We start from the raw sequence: 16515 nt of genomic DNA on the forward strand, positions 1-16515 counted from the left end.
TCTTCTTGGACTTCTATCTGAATCCTTGAAAGCAATATTCGGATGTGCCCCGCAACAGATTCTTTACATTGAATAAAGCAAATGGAGTCCAAAGTATGAAACTTTGTCCTTTGTTTGGGCTCCTTTGCAGCAGTGTCAGTCTTTTCAGAGAGGAACAAGAATGAAATCTATAAGGTTATTGTGGCCATCTGAAAAGATGGGTCACCACCAAAAAGGAGCACAAACGCAATTCATGTAGCCATACTTTGAACTCTGTTTGCCTTACTAAATTTAATGGCTGTGTAAAAAGTATATCAATTTTTAAATAAAATCGCACTTGAGGTCAGGAATGTACTGCCAATTGTAGTGTGATCAGGCCCTAAAAATGCACGGATAATCTAAATGTACTAGAACCTATGTTTGAATTTCTTCAGACACCCAGAAACAAGAACAACGGCAGAAGCAAGCAAAAGAAAGGAGGGAAGAAAGGGCCAAATATCTGGGTGAGTAGCTAACAAAACCTTGCATGGTATTAACCTAGTGTCATGCTACAGGCTCAGTGTCTCCCATCAGAACTCTTCAAATTTGCCCTTGCCAGAAAAACTCGCAAGTCAAAGACATGAATATTTCATGTGCTGTGGAGGCTAAACATCATAAATATTTCACTTCTTCCAGACACATCAGGAAGCAGAGAACTCGTGTCTTCACCGTTGAGTTTTCTTTGATGTGCCCTCTTCACCCTAATATTCTTTATGTAACACCGACCTACTCCACTACACTAATTGCATGCTATTTCTGAGTTATACCTTACCCAACGGTAGCGTTTAAGTAATGCAAATTGACAATAATTCAATGAAGTTGAGTGAAGGAACGAGTTGTGCACTTACTAATATGTTGCATTATATTTCAGCTCCAGTCTGAAGTATGAAATACTATTTTTATAAATCTCTCATTAGTGTACTATTGCACTTACAGATCGATGCAGTTCCAAAAACCCACGTATAGTTTTGGGGGTTTTTTGGGTTTTTTTTCCAAGTGGTCCAAAAGTCTGCCATGTATAAAGGAGGTGGAATAGCAGTTCCTAGATTTCATATCAAGTGTGAGGCTGTCACTGTGGGTCTGCCTCAATTCCTCTACATGACTGGATAGATGATGACTAGTAACTCAAGTTCTGAATATCAAGGCGTTCAGCTGGCATGGCATGACAGAGCAACTTGTCTTTTCTCCAAGCCTAATGAACTGCATGCTCATGCCGAAGACAGGAGGATGATGCTTGAAGCAGAGTGATTTTTGTTCATTTCTACTAAAAGGTTTTAAAGATGACCTTTCTCCATTTTAAGCCTGTGGCCACATCACAGAATAGTGGCTGCAGAGCGGAATAAAATGTAGTTTGATTTTTTTTTTTTTTTTTTTTTTAATTTTAAGTAAAATCTCATTTTCACTGTGAAGATATTAACTACTAAAGTTTAAAACCAAATGAACATTCAAAGAGACTCTCCTTTTGCGGGTACCCTTGCATGAAGACATTAAGATTTCAGCCACACAAAATGCCTCTAGGGAAGCTTAGAACTGACTGGCTTTGGTTAGACATGTAATAACAGATAGCCTTGCTCTTCTAAATGATCTCCCTGCCAAACAGAAGTGTAGAGCAGAGCTGTGTGTCAATACAAACACCTCTTGCTTCTGTCATCTCATGGTGACCAGCTTTATTAGTGTGAAGAGCAGGGCATTGTGTCATTACATGTCTCACTGAAAAGGTCAAGTTGGACTTTCCCTGGAGGCTTGTCTGTTTTTTTTCTTCTGCATATGATTAGTAAATGTCATTGAGGAGGGAAAAGTACATGCCCCCCAAAGAGGAATCCCTGTTAATGCCCTCTTGGTCATAGTATAAATTAAAATCTAAACTTCACAAGCTAATAATCTAAAATTCAGTAAAGAGAAATTAAAAGAAAACTCTGCTGCTTCTGTTCTACACTGCGGACAGTTTAAGATGCGAAGACTGTTGAGAGGTCATCTTTAAAGGGAATCTGTCACAAATGTTGGTACCCAGCTGAGAGTAGAATCATGTAGAAGCAAAGACCCTGATTCCAGCAATGTATCGCTTACAGAACTGCTTTCTGCATTTTTCATAAAATCATTATTTTATTTGCTGCTACTAGTTCCCTGACTGCTGAGCTCTGTATAACTCTGCCCAATCCGTCCACTGATTGACCGCTTTCTGTATACCCTGTGCTTAGGCAGGAAATAATCAAACAGTGGTAGGGTGGGTTATACAGCGCTTATGAATATGAAGAACTAATATCCTGCTAATAAAAGGGATTTTATTAAAACAGCCAACAAACAAGTAAGTGTTTATTTGGAAACGGGGCTTCTGTCTCTATGATCTGTGTCTGCTCTCAAATTAAGGTGGCACAAACCTTGTAGCAGATGCCCCTTAACTGCATTTGTGGTTCCATGTATTTTCTACCATAAAATGTTATCAGAGTTTTGTGAACATGGTACCTTTTTATAAATGGCACAGCACGAGGTAGTTAATTAACAAAATCCAACACATTGGTCTAGTCACTTTTTAGTACCAAGCAAAAGACAAGGCAGTGTTTAACTGAGGAGTACAAAGTTGAGCTCTGGCATTCTTCCAAACCTTGTGAGATAGCCAGATTAGAGATATTGATCCGGTTCTTTATAATGTCTTTATGTCCGTCCATAAGCATTGATCCAAACCTGCTGCGGAACTTTAAGGCGGTGCCCCGTCATCTCTGCAGTCCCCAATGTCACCCTGCAGACACCAGTGGATGATGGAATAGAAGAGGCTCTTTATACAGACATCTCTGTACAGGGCAGAATGAATGAATGATGCATTTTGCTTGATGCGATGTATTATTATCCCCGTGTGAATGGGCTGCTGTTAGTACACGTTTTAATTACAAGTGCAGCAATGAAACCTTTTACTGAGCAAAAATACATGTGATAAAAGATAACTATTTATGGCATATGTTATAAAAATAATGATCCCCTATTGTACCTGGTATAATGTCCTCAACTATGCTTATATGAATGAATTTAACGAAGTACTAATATACTTCATGTCACAAACCTGCCATGCCCTGGGGTTTACAGGTCCTCTATGTATCTAACACCGTATATTGTTTGCATGTGACTAGAGCTGTGTGAAGGGTGCTGGCGGGCTACTCATTTCAGTAGTTAAGGGCCACTTCTATGTATGTATGTATGTATGTATGTATGTATGTATGTATGTATGTATGTATGTATGTGTGTATGTGTGTGTGAGATATATAATACATACACCAGTTGTGACTTAAGATGAGGACTTTCTTAAAGGGCGTTTTCCCACAACGAAATTCATTTTAAAGTTGATTTTATTCAATAGATTTTGGAATAATAATAATTTACACAATTGGATGTGTGTTTAAAAAAAAAAAATGCTCCTGTGCTGACATCAGTTTGTGTGTCCCAGGCTGCTGTATACGGTGTAATGGCCGTGTCTGACCGTACAGGGACCTGGTCTGCTCATACCACATCTCCTGGGCAGAAGAGGAAGTATAAGGCTGTGTCCACGCTGCGGAAAATGTGCGGATTTCTCGCGGAAAAGCCGCGGATTTCCCAAAAATCTGCAGCACTGGTACTTCCCAGCCATTTCTATGGCATTTTGGAAATGCTGTGCCCATGCTGCGGATTTTTCCGCAGCGGATTTCGTGTGGATTTTGGTCTGGAAAAATCTGCAACATGTCAATTATTGCGGGAAAGCTGCGGATTTTGATGCAGAAAAATCTGCAGCTACATTCTCTCGTGGACACATAGCCTAAGACTATACAGCTGGCACAGCATGGGATCGTATCTGATTCTGTCTGTGAGTTAAAGAATTTCCCTGCCTGTTTTTAAAAAATATTTTAAATCAAAGAAAGAAATTTGATCCCGTTCTGTACTGTCTGTATGTTTTATTACATGCTCCCCGGCCCAAGAGATGTGATAAGATCAGGCCATGTCCCTGTACGGTCAGACACTGCCATTACACAGTACATAGCAGGGACACTGTATATATATGTGTGTGTGTAGAAATATAGAGATAGATGATGGATGGATATAATGTACACACTATATATATATATATATATATATATATATATATATATATATATTTTCTTTCCTTTTTTCTAAACACATCCAGTTGTGGAAATTATTATTTCGAGATCCATTGATTTAAAATGAACTTTGTTCATGAGACATCCCCCTTTACTTATTAAGATTGGCAATCCGCAAACCTCCTTCATACACAGCACACCCTGATCATATGCTGACACAGGACATGCAAATTGTCTCCAGGGAGGAAGGAGACGAACTCTAGTGCCACCTATTGGAAGTAGCTATTCTTAAAGTTACAAGTGACCCTTTAGGCTGCTTTCACACATCAGTTTTTTTGCATCAGGCTCAATCCGGCTCAAAAATTTAGGCAACTGATGCGGCGAAAAAAAACGGAACCATTGCATAAGTTTTTCCATGGTCCCGTCCGTTTTTTGATGGATCCGGTATGATACTGAGCATGCGCAGTTCAAAAAAACGCATCCAGATGTGGTTTTGCCGCAGGACGCTGCATCCGGCGTCCATAGGCTTGCATTGTAAATCCGGCGCAATGCGGTTTTTCGGCGCAGACAAAAAATGCTGCAAGCAACGTTACATGCGACCGCAGCATCAGCTAGATATGCCGCATGTAGCAAAAAAACAGAAGCAATGCAAGGCCATGCGGCACAATCTGGCGCTAATGCAAGCCTATGAGGAAAAACCGCATCCGGCGGAAAAAAAACAAAAACGGATGCATTTTTTTTCTGCAAAGCACCGGATTGTGCCTGATTGCAAAAAAACTGATATGTGAAAGCAGCCTTAACGAGCCTTGTCATATGACTTGGGATTTATGACAGATCAGAACCTCAGTTTGCAGACATGGTGTTTCGGAGTGATTGCCCTTCGTCAGTGCCAAGTATGAGATCTGATCTGGCTGTATGAGAAGTTATAGCGGGGTCGAAGGGGAAAAACCTTTCTCCTTGCGGAGACTGACAAACCAAGCTGGCTGTCGGTGAGGAGTCTTATAGTTGCAATGCTCCTCTGGGAAATGCAGTAATGTGTCAAGCACAAACAGGAAGAGGACTTCCCAAAACCTGGAGCAGAGTTTAGAGGTTTTCCAGGCTTAAGATATTTATGCCCTATCCTTTCCTTTAGGATAAGAGTCAGCATTATCATATTGTGTGGGGTCGGACACCCAATCAGGTGGTAATGGAGATGGCCTGATGTAAATCGTGTGCAGAGCCAGAACAGCACAGCTCCAGGCAGTGTGTACTTGCTGGTCTGGGGTGCAGCAAATCGGCTCCTATTGAAGAAAATAGGAGCTGAGCAGCAGTACCCAAGAATGGCTACTAAACGGTGAAAGACGGTTCACAGATCTAGCACCCTTATATCTGGCCATCAACGGAGCTTATAACTCAATTGTTAGGGTTCCAGGTGTTGGTGTTCCCCAGCCATCACCTCACCCCGAATGAAACTGATGACTTTCCTAAGGAGAGGTCATCGAAACCTTATGCCTTTAAAACGCCTTTTAAGCTTAAGATTGGGGCACCTTTGAGACATGATGCATATTAGCAAGTTGTAAAATTTACTAATTTAGGCACATTTGATGAAAAAACAATTCTGAACTAGATAAGACCATTAACCCGGAGAGTTGTGAAATTACAAATACTGTATATACCAGGAATTGTAGTAACACTAGTTACTTTGTCGTACCATTCTTGGAATCACTGTACAGTAGCTACTGCGGCTGCCCATCAGCAAATATGCTGCCTTAAATACCCTGCATTTTCATGATGGATTTTCAGTAGAACTGAAATTTCGATTCACAAATTTGTATATTTATGTAATGTATACATCCAAAGAGAGCGCACAGATTAACCTCGTCATGCAACTCCAGCATGATCTCTAACCAAACTTATAATTACCTTCAGCTGCCAAGAAGAATGTGTGGCTTGAGAAAGAGGAAAAGGCAAAACAACTTCGGGAGAAACAATTACAAGACCGAAAGAAGAAGCTGGAAGAACAGAGACTGAAGGCTGAGAGGAAAAGGGTCATACTGGAGGAACGGCAAAGGTTAAAGTATGAGAAGAATAAGGTACATAATTGTGTAGAACAGAACTTTACTATATATGTATTATCCCATTTTGTCTTGGATAAGTCTTGTATTTATCTAGTGGATACCTGCCCGGAATGAACAGCTTAATGATTATAGCAAGGGGCAGTGTTCACTTTTTTATTGGCGTTTTGTCTACATACTCCTAGCATCCAGCTAGCCTGTCATAAACCTGTAATTACACATAAGATAACAATGTTATTCCTATGAAGAATCAATGGCAACTCAACATTGTCATTACCTGTAGGAAAGGCAGACATGCAGACTAGCACGTTCTGAGGCCTTCCCTAAAACTGAGTGATAGGGCAAACCTCATCATATAAGGCTGTTGGGTCAGTTAAGAAAAACTGTATTTGGACTGAGAATTGTGGATGTAACATAGACTGTAAAATACAGATGCTATACCATAATCTAAAAAAGGCCTTACTGAGGAAAGGACATTTATGACCTGTTATGGTAACATTATTATTTTTTTTTTATATATATATAGATATAGATAGATATATAGATATATGTGACCGTTGCATTTTATTGCACACATTCATTAAGAATCCATGATTTTATAAAAAGCTAAAGTGCACATGGACATCCATGATGGAGATCTCCAGCTCGGAAGCTCCCGGTCTATGAACCATGGAGAGCTGCTATAAACCCTTTACCTTCCAAATTCACCTAGAGTTTGAGCCACACCTGCATTTCAGACTTGTATTAAAGGGCTTTTCCAGCCTTAGATACAAGTCTGCAGTCACTTTGTGTGACTCCAGCCTTGTGAATCCTTACATCGCGTGCACTGCATGCTGTGAAGATTCCCTACTGGCTTTCATGTAACCCGCAAGCATGTGAATTTCCTGATGGGCCTTTTGGAAGACTGCTGCACCCTCACACCAATATGAGCAGCAGTGGGCACTATACGCTTGTTTCTCATTGTACAAGCAATGGCTACATTCATCATTTATGTAACAAACTAACCAGTTTTATTATATAGATAATTAAGTACAGTATTTTTCGCTTTATAAGACTCACTTATGTTCACCCAAATTTTGGGGGAAAGTAGGGGGTGCGTCTTATAGACCGAATATACGGGGGGGTGTAAGAAATATATATATATAATTATTACACATACTGCAGGGTCCGCTCTGGAGCACTGCTGGGGGCAGGGAAAGCTGCGAGCGGCAGCGTTAGATCTCCTGCTCCCGCTCATATAATATGCACAGCCGCTGTCCATCAGTGTGGTGCTGAAATTGCATCACGCTGAGGGGCTGGGGCAGCGGGGCATATTATATCTGCCTGTGCTCCCTTTGATCGCACATGATCCCCCCTGTGTTAGATATGGCCCCCGTGCTGCTGCCCATAGTAAAATAAAAAAGCTTTACTTACCTCCAGCGCTGATCTCCAGTCTCCTGCTGCTGCTGTCTGTGATAAGGCACGGAGAGATATCACTCTGCCGTGCCGATCACATGACCGGCAGCAAGAACCAGGAAGTAAGGAAGCCGGAGCTCAACTGCGAGGTGGGAGACATGAGGAGGACAGCGCTGAGGAGGTAAGGAAAGAGTGTTTTATTTTATTATGGGCAGCAGCATGGGGGCATATCTAACACAGGGGAGATGTGCCATCTATAGCGGCCATGGGCAGCTGTATGGGGGCCATATCAAACACAGGGGAGATGTGCCATCTATAGGGGCCATGGGCAGCACAGGGGGCTGTGTCCAAGCACAAGGGGGCTATATTCAATATAAGGGGGCCATATATACAGATTAAGGGGGGCTAATTTTAGGATGGGGGCTATGAGGGACATATACCCTATATGATTTGTTAGACGGACACTGGCATTATAAGATGGACCCCATTTAACATTAAAAAAAAAAAAATCTCTTCACCAAATTTGGGGGTGCGTCTTATAATCAGGTGCGTCTTATAAAGCGAAAAATATAGTATGTGTATATATAGCATATAGCTAAACAGTTGGTCCCCAGAGTCAATGTAACTGGTAGGATTTTAGTACCCCAATCTGACACTGCTAGTATTATGTCCTGGAATGCTTTTTTCGGATGAAACTCAGGTGTTAACAGTTTGGCAGTTGTCAGTGTAAATGGTAAATCTAGTATTTATTACATTTAGCTAAACCTACTCCATTTTTAGTAACTGTATTATATTGTCACTTCTTAGGAGAAATATGAAGCAGCAGTGAACCGTACCAAAAAGAAGACTTGGGCAGAGATTCGTCAGCAACGATGGTCATGGGCGGGTGCGTTAAATCAGAACTCTCCAGGACATAAAGGGGGTAAATAATAGCAGTACTGCATATGTCACTGGTTCTTTTTATGATATCTTTGTAAAGATCTCTCGGCGCAGACATTAGCGTTCCACTGATCCAGTTATTTTTGCCGGATGCACAAAATATCTAATGTCTAGGTTGGCTGTCAGACATTCTCCTAAAATCTGATGTTGGGGGACAAAAAAAAAAACAAAACAAAACAAAAGGATTGGACAGGCTGGATTTTATGGTTTCTCATGGAGCTGTCTGGATACTGCTTATCCCCCACTTTATAAAAAAAAAAAAAAAATTGCCTAGAATTTAGCCATAGTTGCATGCTAATAAGGGAGGCTGACTTGAGCTTTTAGGTGAATGGCTTTGTAATGTTTCCAACCAACTACACTCCTGTGGTGATGTGTATGTCCGGTCTGGGGCTAAAACTCTATACACTTAGTTGTTGCCGTTGCATGTAGGCTACAAGGCTTATATAATAACCACATACTTATTGTATTGTGCTGTGCTTTTCTTGTTTCTCCTAAATTTTAGCTGTAAATAGATGCTCAGTGTCTGCCGTAAACCTTCCCAGGCATGTAGACTCAATAATCAACAAGCGATTATCTAAATCCTCTGCTACCTTGTGGAACTCACCAAACAGAAGTAAGTGTTGTGGAAGTTTTCTAATTCTATCCAGGGTCGGCTCATCCTCATCTGTGTAACAGCAGACCTTGCGTAATTCTGACATGCTATACATCAGCATGCCCTGGAATTTACAGTGTGGTTTGAATTAGAGGTTTCTTGCTTGAAGATCTCAAAGACGTTGGGGTGTTGCTGCAGGACAACATCTGCTTTAGGATGTGCAGCCTTTTTTTTTTTTTCAAGAAGTTTATTAATGGCCAAGGCCGTGCATACAAATGAAAAAGACAATATAAAAACTTGCGGCTTAAAGACGCTTGAGACTGAGGATTGCTTTCTGTTTCTCTGGAATGTAGTTAGTTACCAGATTTGGCCTCCCAAATATTTCCAGGGCGGATAGCAGAGGAGGAAGCTTGATCATTGTGGAACAGTGAAGTTGCTGGCCTGTCCTTTCTTTTGTAAACATATGACTAGACTTACGCGGATATGAAGATGTGAACTCTTGAAATGAAAAGCCTGCTCCAGTGTTATCCACTTATTGATATGTTCATACAAGTAAAAGACACCATTCATGACTGCATCATCTTTTTATACCATAAAGTAAGAGTGGTCTAGCAAACAAGTAGCTTTGTCACTGAAATTCTCCAAAAATATTGATCACCAGGGAATAAGTTCTGTCATTCACAATAGGTATACATTTTCTATATCATGAAGCCTATGATAAAGGGAATTGCCCATTAGATGCTTTCTTTGTAATGATCCATATAATCAACATTTTTTGGCTATTAGAGCAGAAGCAAAGTTAACATTTCCTGTTTTTTTGCACTTAATTTGTTAGCTTTGCTGTATAGACTGTAACGTATCACTACCATTAGAAGGTAGGAGCTGTTGTGCTGCTGGAGGGCTACATAATGCATGATAACAGCACTACGCGCACGAATACTACTCTTTATGTAGCTTGTCTGTTATTGTGTGGTCGATGAGCGAAAGGGCTATACTCGTCACTTTCTAGAGATCGTAATAATCTGACATTTCTCTGTCTGTTAAGTGCTAGTCTATTAAGCTGCTATAAAGCATTTGTCCTCCTGCACTATCTACACAGATATAGAACCATACAGTACATATACTATCATACTACATATATATATACTACATACATACTACTATATACTAACCAAATATACACTACTCACAAAAATGTAGGGATATTTGTCTTTTGGGTGAAATTTATGTATGCATACAGATTTTGGGTGCATTTTTTTTGCCACCGGTGTGGAATTCTGCCAGAGGGTGCGTATTTTCATTAAGAAACACATTTACCCAGTGCACACAGACCCTAAAACATAAAAATGTTATGCTAGAGTCATATTTTATCATGAAAGTAGGGCATTTACGTAGGCGCATGCAACAAAAGCCAACAACTGTGATGGGCATAACCCGCAAAAACATCAATGTCTCAATAACTTGTCATGTGGCCTTCAGCATCTATTAGAGCTTGTCAACGATGTCTCTAGCAGTTCACAAGTGGAGTTATGGTCTGCTCAGAAATGGCATCCCACTGTTCTTGAAGGACGACCCTCAGGTCATTTAGGTTCTGGGGTACAGAGTTACAAGCCTCTACACGGCGACTCAGCTGATCCCATAGGTTTTCTATGGGATTCCGTTCTGGAGAACGGGCGGCACGGTGGCTCAGTGGTTAGCACTGCAGCCTTGCAGCGCTGGGGTCCTGGGTTCGAATCCAACCAAGTACAACATCTGCAAGGAGTTTGTATGTTTCCCCGTGTTTGCTTGTGTTTCCTCCGGGTACTCCGGTTTCCTCCCACACTCCAAAGACATACAGTTAGGGACTCTAGATTGTGAGGCCCAATGGGGACAGCGTTCCTGATGTATGTGAAGCGCTGTGGAATATGTTAGCGCTATATAAAAATAAAGATTTATTTATTTATTGGAGAAAGTGCAGGCCATTCCATTTGAGGTACCCCAGTCTCCAGCAGCTGTCCCCTAATGATGTGACCTCGATCAACTGATGCATTGTCATCCATGAAGATGGAATTAGGTCTATGTTGTTCATGCAGAAGCACAATGACTGGATTAATGATGTTGTTGAAGTAATACTGACTTGTTACTGTCCCATTCACAAAGTGTAGGGTAGTTCTTCTTTATTGACTAGACACAACTGCCTACACTGTAACGTTATCACCACCAAAGGCTCGTTTGGTGACAACAGTGGCTGATGCATAACGCTCTTCTTGACGTCTCCAACGTCATCGCAGCCATCATTTCTGCTCAGTGTCAATCAACTTTCATCAGGGAAACGCACTGAGGCCCACTGGTTCCTTGTCCAGTAAGATGATGATGCTTGTGCCTGGTGATGTGGTCGGTCACCTTTTGCAGGTCATGTACATGCAGACCATGCTGATGTAAATTGTTTTGAATGGTCTGATGTGACACATGGGAACTTTTTATTTCCCTTAGTCTTCCTGGAGTTGTGTAACATTCATCATTTGGTTCAAAAGGCCATTGTTCACAATGAAGCGGTCATCAGTGTTGGATGTGGTCAAAGGATCTCCACTTTTATGCCTTTCTGTGACTTTTCCAGTCTCCCTGTATCTCTGTTGCAACCTTCTTGATGACACTATGTGGCACTCTAAGCTTAGTAGTCTGAGAACATTCCTCTTGAAGCTTTGTAATGCCGAGGTGCTGTTGATCAATTGTTAGGTGTTACCTTGATCCCACAATGTCAAAATGTAAACAGCGTGATGAGGAGGACTGTTTAATACAAATTCTAATTGAACCCCTACATTTATTGAATCAAATGCCTTTTGTGAATTTTGCAATTAAGTTGCTTGTTGCAAGTTGTGTAAAAAGTACAGAAACATCGAACAGTCGGACATGTGCATTCAAAAGATTTGAGCGGGTCACGTTAAGTTCACCTATAAACGTTAGAGGGCATCCTTCAATTTCACCTGAAAACCAAATATCCCTAACTTTTTCTAAGTAATGTAGTTGATATGATACATTTTGTTAGACTGCTAAGACACTTTTCCTTACACAACTTTTCAGTTAATCACTTTTAGACTAATATTTAGTTTCAAAATTTGGTGTAATTGTACTTTTTTAACTGTTCCAAAAGTCACTAAAATACAAATTGACACAAGGTATACTGTATACTCCATGTTCATGGCACAAATTGAGCCAGAATTTCAGCACATTTACTATTTTAGATCTCCACTTATATGCCTATTTTCTATTTTGGCTGATAATGCCTGATAGAGGTAAACCAAGTAATAATCTGTATTTAATCCTGTTTTTTCTATTGAGAGGTTTTTTTTTTTTATAATAGAAATATTATTACATAAAACCCATTTTTTTTTTTCCTTTTCACTACCTATTCAATTGTACCGATTTAACTATTCACAACTGCAGTTTCTTTCATTTATTTGTTGTATTGACCTCCTTATCTCTTGGCAGACAGGAGCTTGCAGCTGAGCCCATGGGAGAGCAGTATTGTTGATCGTCTGATGACACCCACCTTGTCCTTCCTAGCACGAAGCCGCAGTGCTGCAACACTCCCTGGTAACAGCAGAGAATTGAGTAAGATTTTGAGTGACGTGTTTCTGTAGCTAAACAGCACCTTAGTCCTCTTTCACAGTGTTCTTACTTGCATACCTTATATTGTTACCAGGTGCCCATGTATGTCCCCGTTCTGCCTCTGCAAGTCCTCTTACACCATATAATAATCACAAGCATCGCTGCACCGAGCGTCGTAGGACCACAGTCGGCAGTCCTGATGTAACGCCAAGGAAGAGGAATGATTCATCCCCAGTGAGTAGCATCTTCATGTTGGAGGCTTCATTCAAGTTAGAGTACAAAGCCTAAGAGGGACTTGGGCCCTAGATCGATAACGCGCAATGGGTTGAGGTCTCAGATTCCAAGCTTAGCTGTCTCTGAAATCAATGACTGTTGCAGCTATTCTTGCTGCATAGAGTGTATAGAACACCCAGTCTATTACATAAGATGGGGATCCAGACAGATGACCTTTGTCTTGGATGTGGCAGGAGAACGCTAATCTGCTACATATGATGTGGTCCTGTGGGAATATCGATGAATACTGGAGGGCAGTATTGGCTCTGATTGCACAAGTTTTCAGCATATGAATACAGTCAAGACCTAGCAAAACGAAAAATAACAGCACCTGGGTCAAAGAGGGAACTGCATATGTATAAAAACACACAAAAATAGCAGTTCAGGGGCGCACGTTTAGTATCAAGGGATCCACTTGATGTAACATACCAATATAAAGTTGACTGTGACCCAGTAGGTGACATCATCAATCCAAATTTATTCCATCACGTGTCAACAGCAACGTTTCGACCGTAATCTTTATCAAAACCTGTCACATGCATTCTGGGTCTCCTGGAGGAGGGGTCGGATTTGGGTTCGCCGGTGATGGTCGGTATCACACGACTTTTATATCAGGTCAGGAAACTGTTGGCCTGCCATTGGGGACCTTAGGGAGAGAGTTAATACTTAATTTGGTTGGAGAGGGGGATATACCTCAAAAGAAATGCACTGGAGAAATTTTATAAGATTTGGGGGACATGGTTAAATGCCTTCCCTCTTCGGCATTACTGCAAGATAGTGTGGGAAACCAGGTCTAGAGATGAGCCACCACCCTAGTGTTCGAGTTCGGTTCGTCGAACGGCGGGTGTGTTCGTCGAACGTTCGTCAAACACTTTCGAACACCACAATGGCAGGCAAACACATACAAACATGCACAAACACTAACGCGCACACACATATTATGCCCTCGTCCCTATGGTTACCTGATACACATAGTTAGCCGCTACAAGATGTGTATCGGGTAACCATAGCGACCGATGCCGGAACTTCCTCCCTCTGTCAGACGCTACTCAAAGGCAGCGTGCGGGCCAATCTGAGGCAAATGGCTCCTGCCTTTGACGTCAGCGCTCTGGCAGCGGAGGTTTCGGCATCGGTTGCTATGGTTACCCAATACACATCTTGTACCGGCGAACTGCAAGTCCCAGGAGGCCGGCGATGGAACGGAAGGTAAGGTAAGGTAAGGTGAGCGTGTGTGTGTGTGTGTGTTTTTGTTTTTGTGTGTGTTTGTGTGGAATGGCACAATAGGGGACCAGGATGGGACATTTAACAAGTTGTGGAAGGAATTGTTTGCATTGCAATGATTTCCATATGATTTTATATGTATTCTCTAAAAATATGCATGTGAATTAATATTCCCTTGTAATTTTTAGAAAAAGAAAGAAAAGAAGGAGAAAGATAGAGAAAATGAGCGTGAAAGAAGTGCGCTAGGTAGAGAACGTATCCTGAAGAAACGCCAGTCACTTCCTGCTACTAAAAGCCGTGCTTCCCCCACACCTGACAAAAGGTCAGTGTCAATCTTATGAAGAATGCACATTTTTGTATACTTGGAATGTTTTTCAAATGGTTTCTGTCCATCTCTGCAGCTTGAAGTCTAAAAATCGCCCATCCTCGCCATCTACACCTACCAAGCGGCCAGTTTCACCCTTTGCAATTCCATCAGCACCAATAACCCCAAAACAGCCTTCCCCAAAGGGTGCACAGGTGACACCCAAGTCTAAAGGCAAGTCAGAAAAACTGAAGGAACAGAAGACCCCAGGAAAGGTTAAAGAGAAGAAAGCAGAGCACAAAGCTGAGAAAGAGAGACGGCCATCCCCTGCACCTCAACTAGAGGAAACCACAAAAGCCCAGGAACCATCAGAAAGTGCCTCTTCCTGCACCGCACCAAATATAGGTTTGTACTCTGCAGCTGGAAATCTACCATCATTTTAGAGATGTCGCTCTGTAAATATTTTATTGAAATTTTCCCTTTATATTCCAGACACGTCAGCTACAGTTTCAAATGCTGCTACTCCAGTACAAGCCCTCACATCTATTTCTGCTGCAGTAAATGTTACTTCCCCAGCTCCCTCTCCAAGCAAGCCAATGGCGGGCACAACTGATAAAGAGGAGGCTGCCCGTCTACTGGCAGAGAAGAGACGGCAGGCCAGGGAGCAAAGAGAGAAGGAGGAGGAGGAGAGGAGGGAGAGAGAAGAACAACAAAGGTGAAAACTGAAAAGAAATAGCTTTTGGGGGTTGGGGAACAGGCAGTGACTACATTGTCCCGTACCAGTACACATAGTTGTACTGTGGTTTGTGATGTACACAGGAACAATTGCCATTTTTGAAATAGAGAAGCATGAAATAGAGGTACTAAAAGGAAATCTGTATCTTCATGCATTATGGATCCATCCCCTTAATGCCAGTAGGAACATGGCATTACATTACTACATACTAAAGATTGTCCAAAATGATTTGTCGGACCAGTGCAGCGTCCATATTGGTAAACTGTTGACAGCGGATGGAAACTCTGCACACCACCTTTTACCTGACAGCATTCCGGGTGCCTTTTTATTATCCGGCCTGGAACAAAATCATTATTGTGGCATGTGATGCACATATGGTGCTTTGCTAGGCTGGCTATTGAAAAGAGCCACATATATGGGCAAGTAGAAGGTTTGCAGGGCTCCCATCTAATCAAATAATGCTAGACTCATTTGTTCTTTGAAAAAAAAAAAACAGAAGAAAAAAAACCCTGTATTCTTGTTTTCCCAGCAAATATGTAAGTCCTGTTAAGGGGTTGGTCCAGCAGGCTATTTTTTCATGATGTATAAAGATTATATTTTCATATCTGGAGTCAGATCCTCTTTAATGTAACAGTACACTTGCAGTGAAGCTCCACATTTATTAAAGTTTTATATGCATAGGTTAAAAAAAGAACAAAACAAAATAGCATTACTTGATCATTTATAAATTTTGAATGGCCTATTTATAAGCCTCAGTGCAATTTATGATCAGTGATGAGTAAGCACTACCACGCTCGAGTTCCCTATTGATTTCCATTATACTTATATATCCATTGTACTGCTCGTCACGAGTACTGAGCACCTGAGCATGGTATATGTATAGTGTATATGTGACGCCCCTGGACCAGTCCAGGGTGTCACAGGGAACTGCACTATTCTCTATCCTTGGTGCAGGGCCCACCCTCCTTGGTTCCGGGGTCCGCAACAGTGATTCTGTACTAACAGCACAAATCCTAGTCACCCAAACACTACACTTGTCAGGCACACCAGGGGCGTGGTTCCAGCTGGGAAAGGAACCGCCCACCTATGAGTCAGACAGGCTGGTGGGAGGAGTCAGTTAGACAGTTGGTAGTAACTGAAAAAGAGAGAGGACCTGGGGATTAAGAGCTCCCTGAGGAGAGCCTGGCTGGGTCGCAGACAGTGGCCTGTACTTGACGGCTCAGAGATTAGCGGCGTCAGCACAGCGGAGGGATAGGACTTCCCACACAGAGCAGTCACAGAAAATCCCTCGTGCCAGCTGCTAAGAGCAGGTCCCAATTAAAAAGAGGGACGGG

General features: G+C 41.7%; 1 protein-coding gene across 6 annotated transcripts in view; it reads left to right on the top strand.

Annotated features, from left to right (window-relative positions):
* Positions 1-16515, top strand: part of MAP7D1 (MAP7 domain containing 1) — a 138706-nt gene that overhangs the window by 92254 nt on the left and 29937 nt on the right. For 2 of the 6 annotated variants that reach the window (XM_075336035.1, XM_075336034.1), the window contains exons 3-11: positions 414-482; positions 5988-6151; positions 8336-8450; positions 8970-9080; positions 12528-12650; positions 12742-12881; positions 14330-14463; positions 14543-14850; positions 14938-15160. In XM_075336035.1, coding sequence (XP_075192150.1) covers positions 414-482; positions 5988-6151; positions 8336-8450; positions 8970-9080; positions 12528-12650; positions 12742-12881; positions 14330-14463; positions 14543-14850; positions 14938-15160 — 1387 coding nt within the window. The remainder of the gene's footprint in view (positions 1-413; positions 483-5987; positions 6152-8335; positions 8451-8969; positions 9081-12527; positions 12651-12741; positions 12882-14329; positions 14464-14542; positions 14851-14937; positions 15161-16515) is intronic. The other 4 variants (XM_075336036.1, XM_075336037.1, XM_075336038.1 and 1 more) reach the window with 4 other exon arrangements.

This window comes from Anomaloglossus baeobatrachus, chromosome 2 (genome assembly GCF_048569485.1).
Source record: "Anomaloglossus baeobatrachus isolate aAnoBae1 chromosome 2, aAnoBae1.hap1, whole genome shotgun sequence".
In the NCBI taxonomy this organism is placed as follows: Eukaryota; Metazoa; Chordata; class Amphibia; order Anura; family Aromobatidae; genus Anomaloglossus; species Anomaloglossus baeobatrachus.